Consider the following 11,484-nt stretch of genomic DNA (forward strand, 5'->3'; position numbering starts at 1 on the left):
CATTATTTACTGATACAATATCCACGGTATGGAAATAACTAAGTGTCCATGGGTGGGTGGACAGATAAAAAATTGTGCAACACATACACACACACACACACACATACATGCAATGGAATATTAGTCAGCCAAAAAATGAAGTCTTGCCATTAGCAACGTGGATGGCTTATGCTGAGTGAAATTAGAGAAATACCACATGCTCTCACTTGTATGTAGAGTCTGAAAGAGAAAACCCAACAAGACCCAACTCATAAATACAGAGAGCAGATTGGTCATCAGTGGTGAAGGGGGTCAACATATTGTAACTAGACTTGTCATCAGTTTGTAGTGTATACAAATAATAAATAATGCTGTATACCTGAAACTTGCAAGGAAAGTTATGACCAACCTAGATAGCATATTCAAAAGCAGAGACATTACTTTGCCAACAAAGGTTCATCTAGTCAAGGCTATGGTTTTTCCTGTGGTCATGTATGGATGTGAGAGTTGGACTGTGAAGAAGGCTGAGCGCCGAAGAATTGATGCTTTTGAACTGTGGTGTTGGAAAAGACTCTTGAGGGTCCCTTGGACTGCAAGGAGATCCAGCCAGTCCATTCTGAAGGAGATCAGCCCTGGGATTTCTTTGGAAGGAATGATGCTAAAGCTGAAACTCCGGTACTTTGGCCACCTCATGCGAAGAGTTGACTCATTGGAAAAGACTCTGATGCTGGGAGGGATTGGGGGCAAAAGGAGAAGGGGACGACAGAGGATGAGACGGCTGGATGGCATCACTGACTCAATGGACGTGAGTCTCAGTGAACTCCGGGAGTTGGTGATGGACAGGGAGGCCTGGTGTGCTGCGATTCATGGGGTGGCAAAGAGTCGGACATGACTGAGCGACTGATCTGATCTGATACCTGAAACTAATATATTGTTATACACCAATTTTACCTAAAGAAAAAAAAAATCCATGTTGAAACAAAGCGAATAAGCCACTTTATTTTCAGCCAGTGGGAGAGTAACCTGGAATAATACAGGAAAGCCCCACTGGAGTTCACACCATTATGAAAAGTTGGCTTGGGAAGTCCCGTATTGACTTCCTGTCTTGATCTACAGAGTACATTGTTTCTTCTCCACAAACAGGATGGTAATTAATCATGGTTCCTCTTCTCCAATATATCAGATTTAAGTTAATTTTATGACTTACGGAGCTCAAGCCTAGCTGGTCTGAATGAATCAAGCACTGAGGGGTTTGGGGCAAAGCTCAGTGGAGAAGAGGCCCTAGGTCTGGGCTCCAGGTCCTACCTGTGTCACCTACCTGCTGGCTGACTGACCCTGATCCTACAAGTGTCAGGTTTCCAAGGCTGCTTTTGTCTGTACAAGATCAAACTACTACAATCTTACTTTGCTAGTAATATATATTTTTTAATTTGGGGATACACAGTTTCAAAGTTTTCTATGCAAAAGAATGAAGGTAATAGGGCTTAATTACATACTGCACACTGAGACTGGAACTGTTCTGTGGACGAGACGGCACCTGTTCTGTTTATGTTTTATAAAGTCCTACTTTATGGCTAACTTTGTTATTAGTCTTCACAGTACTGTAGGCTGTCACTTCTATTTTACAAATTTTAAACAAAAACAAATTCAGGCAACTTGTCCAAGGTGCTCCTAGCGTAACCAGGATTTACATGTTCAGCCCACCTGGTTTTAACTACTCTGTATACTGCCTCAAATCAGACATGAGTCAGCCTCAGCACTGAAGAGGGTGTGTGAACACCTCCTGCTTACTCAGCTGGACCTCATCCCGGACCTTCTCCCATGCTCTCAAGTTTCCTCTTTCATTCTCCCTGCATTTTCAGATCTTCAAGGTAAATCTATCCTTATCCTAAGTTCTAACCCTTGTTCCTCTCTACTACTTCCCTGCCCTCAAAATGTTCTATTTTCCCCATTTTTGAAGCATAAAAGTCCTCACTGTGCCACCTTTTCTCTAACTTGTCATCACATCCTGTTTCAGGCAGGCCACTCTTCAAACACAGACAGCTTCTTCAACTTGCCTCAGCTCAGACTGTTCCAAAACACTCCAGCTGCACCCCCTCATTCCCACAGGTCCTCTTCCCAAGTCCATACAAGCTTCTAGGTGACAAAGCCCTGTTCCATTTAATATAATATGGCTTTCTTGTTCTGCCCCATTTGGGCCAAAACATAGCAACTCCTTTATTTAGCATAAACAAGCAATACTATATTAAACCCCAAACCCAGGCCCCATTAACTTTCACACTCTGGATGACTGCAACATATATTTAACAATACAGTTTTACATAGAATGCTAAGAGCACTTTTATATTTTACAGAAGAACTTGAAACATATGGACTTTCTATTAATATACCATAGCAAAGCCAAATCTAATTCCTAAATAGATGCATTACAATTTGTTTATAGAGTTTAAAGGCTTAATGGCAATAAGGAGGGGAGGAAGAAGTGAAAGTTTATTTTACATAACTGACTGGAAAATAAATTCAAGAAAAAGCAAGTACAATTCAATACGGTCTCATGCGCCCTGAAGTAGGTGGTGCCCGATTTGGAGGGGTGATCGCTATGTCCAGATAGTCTCCTATTTGGAACTTCTGCGACTGCAGCGTCATGGAGTCATCAGTCCCCTTTCTCCCAGACATGGTGCTGCCAATCTCCTTTACTCTGCAGGAAAGGAGATCAACTGTTATAGGGTGGCTGAGCAATGATACTGTGTGTGTCCTAAAAAGTCAATGTGGGGCTGGATTTGCTCCATGATCTTAGAACACAATAAAAATGTAATACATAATAATCTAAACTAGATAGTAAGATAATATGGATTATCCCTAGCAGCTAAAACATACTGAAGTCAAAGAGATTATAAGGAATTAAAAATGAAAAGTTACCTACCGATAGCCAGGCCTTTTAAGATCCGTAAAAACAATTGCAAAATTGAAGTGTGTGCCTTTTTTTCTGGCTTCTGGGTAGACTTCTTTTACTAAACTAGTCAATTCTTTCAAGGTTGCATCCATCCTGAATTTAAGGGGAAAAAAAAGACAATCAGCAATAATATAACAAGGATACTGAAATAATGAATTAGTTACATGTGTCTCAATTGCAACTTTGTTAGAAGCTGTAAAGGTCTCATAACTGACTTAATTTTAAAGCACCTAATAATACTATTTGCCCCCAAATACTATTTCCCCTTATCAGCCTCAGTGTTTGAAATTTTCATGAATGAAGGTAGACTGGACTGGTAGTGTGCTAAAGGGACTTCAGAATTACCCCACTACCTTTGCTGCTATGCAACATCTCACTCACCCAGTGATTTATCCACTTAAGGATAACTAGTCCAAATTAATCCAAATTCTCAAATTAACTGTTTTTCATTATTTCAGAGGCATACTTTTCTACATTTTAGCATCTCTGAAATTGGAATGCATCTTAGAATCAGTGTGTCAGGAAAGCATTTTCATAAAGATTGTGCATTGTTTTCCTTTCTAAGACTGAATGTCCTGATGAGTTCTGCAATAGATGGAAAAGCCAACGAAGCACATGGAATTTTTAAGGCTAAACATAGGCTCCTTTCCCAAGAAGGCGATGGCACCCCACTCCAGTACTCTTGCCTGGAAAATCCCATGGGCAGAGGAGCCTGGTAGACTGCAATCCATGGGGTCACGAAGAGTCGGACACAACTGAGCGACTTCACTTTCACTTTTCACTTTCATGCATTGGAGAAGGAAATGGCAACCCACTCCAGTGTTCTTGCCTGGAGAATCTGAGGGATGGGGGAGCCTGGTGGGCTGCCCTCTGTGGGGTCGCAGAGAGTCGGACACAACTGAAGCGACTTAGCAGCAGCAGCATTGGCTCCTTTCACAATATATATTCCTGCCCTGCCGATTTCTGTTTGAAATGAGAACTTTATATAGACCTTGAGCCAATATGACACAATCTGGAAAAATCTTCTAAAATATAAGCATCAGGAATTACGAGCAACAGTCGAAGTTTTTGAACTGTCTTCTTCCCTGACACCTGGGAGCATGAAATGCAGGAAAAGGAACTTGGCAGCAGCACTGTTGAAGGTGCTATATAGTGACCTTGGATGCAAGGCACCAGTGAAGAGCCCTAAGGCATTAAGCAGGGGATCAAACACCCAAGAAGTCATCTAGTTTTCACTCAGTTCCCTATTTACACCATCTCCACTACATCACACTCAGGTAAAAAACCATGGCTTCAGCTGCACTGAGAGCAAAAAGGCCACAATGATCACATCACCTTTCCTTCTCTACTGCTGAATCCTTCTCAATACACCCGAAACAACTCTACAGTGTCCCCCAAACATGCCCTTCTTCTCATATGACCATCACCCTCTTAGATGCCCAGGTCACAAACCTAAGAGTGGTAAAGTTCTTCCCACCTCTGGCCTGTCGTTTCTACCTCCTAAAGACAGATCAAGTAGGACTTCCCTGGTGGTCCCATGGTTGACTCTGGGATTCCACTGCAGGGGGCACAGGTTTCCATCCCTGCTTGGGGAACTAAGATCCTGCAAGTCTTGAAGTGCAGCCAAAAGACAGACCAATCTATTTTTGTCTCCATCCCCACCATCAGCCTATACTTAACCTCTCATTATTCAAATCTCTGCAAGAGTTCCGGTGACTGTAAGGGTCAGTTTTATATATCAATTTAGGAAACTACAGCTCCTAATTATTCAATCAAACACTAAGGTAGGTGTTTTTGAGACGGGATCAAAAATCTATAATCAGTTGACTTTAAAGTGATTATCCAAGATGATCTGAGTAAACCTCATTCAGTCAATCAGTGAGCCTCATTCAATCAGTTGAAAAGGCTTCATATTGGACCTAAGACTTCCTGGAAGAAATTCCAAAAGCTTATGCTGGAGAGTTCCAGCCTGCACCACAGACCTAGGCAATCCCCACTACTATGTGAGCCATTTCTTGCTCTATCTCCTATTGGTCTGTTTTTCTCACTGAACCCTATTTCAGTGATCGAGATAATTCTCTTCCAGTAACCTGTTTAGTGACCACCCAAGCACAAGATCTATCACTCCTAGGGTGGGGTGTTCCCCTAGCTCCAAACAGTCCCTTGGACTTTAGCCAATTCAACTAGCTTCTGCTGGGCTCCTCACTCCTCTTTCCTGGACTTATCTCAAGGCCACCTACTTTGGCCCCTCAATTTATTTCTACAAATTAAGAATCCCCAATCTTCCCTCACTGCTGCTTCTGGAACAGCAGGGCTCCGTTCTGTCCCTCACCAACATCCAGTCTGTCTTTGGCCACCATTTTGAGGTGTAAGATAAGGTTGTTTTGTTTGGTTGCAGTCTATGGACAGGACAATTGAGGACGGGATTTAACTTTTTCTAATTTTTTTTTCTTTGATTCAGAGTAGAGAGTGTGGCACAATCTTACCCTCCATCTCCACCGTAAAGTCTTAGCATTTATTCCATCTGCTTTCTTTTGGAGATTGAGTTTACTCTAGAGAGGGGGTGGAACCCTCTTTATACTCTTCAGTCAAATCAAGTATCTGGCAAGTAGGAACTCTTAATTTATTGGAGGAAATACAGACTAATCTATCTGAACAGAAGTGTTCATCAATCTGTTAATACAAGTTCTTCTCTATAAGTTAAATCGACCTTCCTGAACTGTTTTCCTGGAATAACACTGAACTAGAATCATACTAGAAATAAAGGAAAACAACAGAATGGGAAAGACTAGGGATCTCTTCAAGAAGATTAGAGATACCAAGGGAACATTTCATGCAAAGATGGGCTCGATAAAGGACAGAAATGGTATGGCCCTAACAGAAGCAGAAGATATTAAGCAGAAGATATTAAGAAGAGATGGCAAGAATACACAGAACTGTATAAAAAAGATCTTCATGACCTAGATAATCACGATGGTGTGATCACTGACCTACAGCCAGACATCCTGGAATGTGAAGTGGGCCTTAGAAAGCATCACTATGAACAAAGCTAGTGGAGGTGATGGAATTCCAGTGGAGCTATTTCAAATCCTGAAAGATGATGCGGTGAAAGTGCTGCACTCAATATGCCAGCACATTTGGAAAACTCAGCAGTGGCCACAGGACTGGAAAAGGTCAGTTTTCATTCCAATCCCAAAGAAAGGCAATGCCAAAGAATGTTCAAACTACCGCACAATTGCACTCATCTCACACACTAGTAAAGTAATGCTCAAAATTCTCCAAGCCAGGCTTCAGCAATATGTGAACCGTGAACTTCCAGATGTTCAAGCTGGTTTTAGAAAAGGCAGAGGAACCAGAGATCAAATTGCCAACATCCGCTGGATCATGGAAAAAGCAAGAGAGTTCCAGAAAAGCATCTATTTCTGCTTTATTGACTATGCCAAAGCCTTTGACTGTGTGGATCACAAGAAACTGTGGAAAATTCTGAAAGAGATAGGAATACCAGACCACCCGATCTGCCTCTTGAGAAATTTGTATGCAGGTCAGGAAGCAACAGTTAGAACTGGACATGGAACAACAGACTGGTTCCAAATAGGAAAAGGAGTTCGTCAAGGCTGTATATTGTCACCCTGCTTATTTAACTTATATGCAGAGTACATCATGAGAAACGCAGGACTGGAAGAAGCACAAGCTGGAATCAAGATTGCCGGGAGAAATATCAATCACCTCAGATATGCAGATGACACCACCCTTATGGCAGAAAGTAAAGAGGAACTCAAAAGCCTCTTGATGAAAGTGGAAGTGGAGAGTGAAAAAGTTGGCTTAAAGCTCAACATTCAGAAAACGAAGATCATGGCATCTGGTCCCATCACTTCATGAGAAATAGATGGGAAAACAGTGGAAAGAGTGTCAGACTTTATTTTTTGGGGCTCCAAAATCACTGCAGATGGTGACTGCAGCCATGAAATTAAAAGACGCTTACTCCTTGGAAGGAAAGTTATGACCAACCTAGATAGCATATTCAAAAGCAGAGACATTACTTTGCCAACAAAGGTCCATCTAGTCAAGGCTATGGTTTTTCCTGTGGTCATGTATGGATGTGAGAGTTGGACTGTGAAGAAGGCTGAGCGCCGAAGAATTGATGCTTTTGAACTGTGGTGTTGGAGAAGACTCTTGAGAGTCCCTTGGATTGCAAGGAGAGCCAACCAGTCCATTCTGAAGGAGATCAGCCCTGGGATTTCTTTGGAGGGAATGATGCTAAAGCTGAAACTCCGGTACTTTGGCCACCTCATGCCAAGAGTTGACTCACTGGAAAAGACTGATGCTGGGAGGGATTGGGGGCAGAAGGAGAAGGGGATGACAGAGGATGAGATGGCTGGATGGCATCACTGACTCGATGGACGTGAGTCTCAGTGAACTCCGGGAGATGGTAATGGACAGGGAGGCCTGGCGTGCTGCAATTCATGGGGTCGCAAAGAGTCGGACACGACTGAGCGACTGAACTGAACTGAGAATCATACTACATAAACTTAGCTAAAAGGTGGAACCAATCCCTCGGTGTTCACCAGCAGACAAGTGGACAGACAAGACGCAGAAAAGCCTTCCAATGAAACGTTATTCAGTCAGTCGTAAAAAAGAATAACGTTTTTTCACATCCTTAACCATCAATAAACCTTGATTATAAGTGAAACAAGCCAGACACAACAAGACAAATAACATATCAGAGCACTTATATGAAATACTTAAAAGAGGCAGATTCACATAGATACATAGTGCCGAACAGGGGAAATGAAGAATTCCCATTATTATTGCCTACTGGGTACAGACCTTCTGTTGTAGGGAATTAAAGTTTTGAAAATAGTAGTAATGGTTGCACCGAAATGTACCCTGAAACAATTAAAATGACAAATGTCACATATTTACATTAGGCATATTTTAAATAATTATACACCTTTTACTGCTACTAAAAAGCCACTATAACGTCAAACCAAGGAACTACACACGGCTTGCTGTACGTAACGGCCCTAGTCAGACGGGGTAGAGAAGGTACACAAACATTCAGGGGGAGACCCTCAGTAAACACATCAAAAGCTTCTCCATTAAGCACATCAAAATCCACCCGGTTTCGTTGTTTTGAAGCTGGGACCCCAAAAGCTTAATATTAGCACACGCGCTCTATGAGGCCGACGAGTATCACCCAACAGCACCACTCCCCTCCCCAAATTATTCTAGCGCCACCCTATACCAAGAGCCCCTTGGGAGCCGCTGCGGCACTGGACGACCGACGTGTCACTTCCGTACCCAGCAGCCACAACAATGACAGCAGTCCTGGGTCAATTCTTTACAACCCAGAAGTTTCAACGTGAGCGGTCGAAGGAAGCGCCACAAGACGAGTTAACACCATTTCCTCAGCGAACCTCGACCTCCCGCGAGCTGCCTCCAGAGGCCCCGAGCCGAGGAGAGTCCGAAGGCGGCAGGCGGGCCCCCGGCCTCCTGACTCACCAAGTGTAGATCTGCAGCTCGCTGGAGGGCACGTTTCCGCGGGAGAACTCGTCCATGCGGTGGTGGCGGCCGTTGTTGGTGGTGAAGACGCGCAGGAGCAGCGGGCAGGTCTGGGGGCGGGACAGGGGGGAGTCAGGAGGCTGCAAGCGCGGTCCCGACCCTTCCCTCCGGCCCCGCACCGCAGCCCCACCTCCCCAGGGACCCCAGCATCTCTCCGGACCCTCACCTTCTCCCGATCGATGGGCTTTTCCGGCTCCTTCTTAATTTCCTCCTGGGTAACGCGCGACTCCACCGCCATCTTCCTTCTCCGGCCCGCGAGACGCTCGCTCTGACCTCCGACCCCGGCAGCGAGCATGAGAACCAAGCCTCTCGCGAGGAGACGCTCGAAGTTTTATATATGACCGGCTCGAGGGCGGGGCATCTCCCGGCGCAGGCGCACTAGCTATGCTAAGCGCTAGCCCGGCAGGCGCGCCTGCGCGTTGGCTCCTGGGAAGGGGCGGGCACTGGCGTCGCGGGCGGGGCGCTGAATTAGAGTCTCGCGCGCAGAGGGATGGCTTGAGGGGCGCGGACGCGGGCCTGCGAAAGCTAAGAGTGAGCGCGCGCTCGGAATTGCAGTGGGCGGCCCTCAGGCCCGAGGCGGGGGCGCTGTTGTGTGTACTACAGTCGCTAATCGGAAAAGGCGGGTACACCTGATTAGATTAAAATGAGGAAAAACAAAACTTAAGAAAGAGAAGCCGACTGGGAAGAGACGACCGAGAGGCGTGTGGTGGCCGGAAAGCCGGTGTCCAGAGCGTCCATGGACTCCTGGAGAAAAGCACGGTGGGAAGTGGGGGAAAGAGTTGGAAAGGTGCTTTAAAACGAAGAAGTCCAGGAGTCCGGTCAACACCGAAGGCTCGAGCGCTGGGCTAACCCGGACGCGCTAAAACCACAGGGACTGGCTTTTCAGGAACAAAAGTTATGACCAACCTAGACAGCGTATTAAAAAACAGACATTCCTTTGCCAACAAAGGTCAGTCTAATCAAAGCTATGGTCTTTCCAGTAGTCATGTATGGATGTGAGAGTTGGACTTTAAAGAAAGTTGAGCCCTAAAGAATTGATGCTTTTGAACTATGGTATTGGAGAATTCTTGAGAGTCCCTTGGACTGCACGGAGATCCAACCAGTCCGTCCTAAAGGAAATCAGTCCTGTATATTCATTAGAAGGACTGATGCTGAAGCGGAAGCTCCAATACTTCGGCCACCTGATGCTAAGAACTGACTCACTTGAAAAGACCCTGATGCTGGGAAAGATTGAAGGGAGAAGGGGTAAACAGGATGAGTTGGTTGGATGGCATCACCGACACAATGGATATGAGTTTGAGCAAGTTGCGGGAGTTAGTGAAGGACAGGGAAGCCTGGCGTGCTGCAGTTCCTACGGTCGCAGAGTCGGACACCACTGGGCGACTGGACTGAACTGAATACTTCAGACAGACGACACGCGCTGGCTTGACAGGAGATGCGTGACCTGTGTTGTGGGTATACTGAGGGGATTCTCTGAGGCTGGCGGCGGTGTAGACTGGGCACCCGCCCTGGGCAGAGGGTCACATGGTAACAGTGAAGGTGCCTGTACTTCAGAGGCAACAGTTCCGTTCTATGGTGTGTACTCTAGAGAAAAGCTGGCTCAAGGACATCCTCAGACGTTACAGGAATAATCCTGGCTGGTTTTTCATAAGAACGAAAGTCTGAAACCACCCAAGTGTCCAAGGCTCGAATACTTCGCTGAGTTGTAGTAGGCCAGGCAGCAACAGAACTCCCCAAAGCAGTAGATGTCATACTGCAACCAAAAGGAACACACTATTGGGTTGGGCCAAAAGTTCATTAGGTGTTTTCTGTAAGGTGGCTCTAGTAGCACTTAGTTGTCTTTAACTTCGTTTGAAACAGTTTTGTTAGATTATGTTGTCATATCAGCATGTTTTTTTAAACAAAAAAACTTTAAAATGGTGAATTTTTGTGTAGCCATTTTAAAACTATTAACATGCCCCATTAATATAACCAAGCTTGATTATTCTCAGCTAATGTCTCCTTCTCTGGATCTCTGTCAGCTTCAACTGGTCTACCTAAAGATGGAAGGAAAACATTTTCAGCATATTATGCTTTCCTGGTGGCTCAGATGGTAAAGCGTCTGTCTACAATGCGGGAGACCCAGGTTCGAGCCCTGGGTTGGGAAGATTCCCTGGAGAAGGAAGTAACAATCCACTCCAGAACTATTGCCTAGAAAATCCCATGGACAGAGGAGCCTGGTAGGCTACAGTCTGTGGGGTCGCAAAGAGTCAGACACGACTGAGTGACTTCACTTTCACTTTCTTATTTCAAGAAAGATAAAAATAAATGCAAATAAAATACACACACAAAAAAAGATTTGTGCAGTGTATGGAGAAGGTGTTGTAACTGATCAAACATGTCAAAAGAGGTTTTCAGGATTTCCCTGGTGGTCCAGTGGTAAAGACTGTACTCTCCCAGTGCAGAGGATGTGGGTTCAGTCCTGGCCAGAGAACTAAGGTCCCACTTGCCACATAATATGGCCAGGAAAAAAAATCTTTTTTTTTTTTTTGTTAATTTTTGAAAAGAAGTGGTTTGCAAAGTTTCCTGCAGGAGATTTCTCACTGTACAGTGCTCCATGGTCAGGTAGACCAGTGGTGGAGATGGAGACATTAATTGAAAACAGTCAAGCTTGGTTATGTTAATCGCTTTGATGTTCATGTTCCCCATTAGTTAAGCCACAAAAACCTTGGCTGGATGTGGAACAGAAGAGATCTTGTGGCATAGGAAATGAGCCACCACCAACCACACCAAAGGCCAGTCTTCATCCAGAGGTGATATGTATATGGTGAGATTGGAAGGGAGTCCTCTATTATGAGCTCTTTCCTTGGAAAACCAAGCAATTAGTTCCAACAAGTACTGATCCCAGTCAGACCAATTGAAAGCAGCACTGGACGAAAAGCATCAGAACTAGTCAACAGAAAATGCATACTCTTATGCATACTCTTCCATCAGCATAATGCAAAACTGAG

At 44.7% G+C, this 11,484-nt stretch overlaps 1 protein-coding gene across 1 annotated transcript; it reads right to left on the reverse strand.

Moving 5' to 3' along the window:
- Nucleotides 1-952: 952 nt before the first annotated feature.
- Nucleotides 953-8,804, reverse strand: SAP18 (Sin3A associated protein 18). Its single transcript, XM_027557600.1, has 4 exons — nucleotides 8,661-8,804; nucleotides 8,435-8,544; nucleotides 2,903-3,025; nucleotides 953-2,677 (listed from the first exon to the last, which is right to left on the reverse strand). Exons 1-4 carry the CDS (start codon nucleotides 8,787-8,789, stop codon nucleotides 2,521-2,523), a joined length of 519 nt encoding a protein of 172 aa, XP_027413401.1. The 5' UTR covers nucleotides 8,790-8,804; the 3' UTR covers nucleotides 953-2,520.
- Nucleotides 8,805-11,484: the final 2,680 nt, after the last annotated feature.

Source organism: Bos indicus x Bos taurus, chromosome 12 (genome assembly GCF_003369695.1).
Source record: "Bos indicus x Bos taurus breed Angus x Brahman F1 hybrid chromosome 12, Bos_hybrid_MaternalHap_v2.0, whole genome shotgun sequence".
Taxonomy (NCBI): domain Eukaryota; kingdom Metazoa; phylum Chordata; class Mammalia; order Artiodactyla; family Bovidae; genus Bos; species Bos indicus x Bos taurus.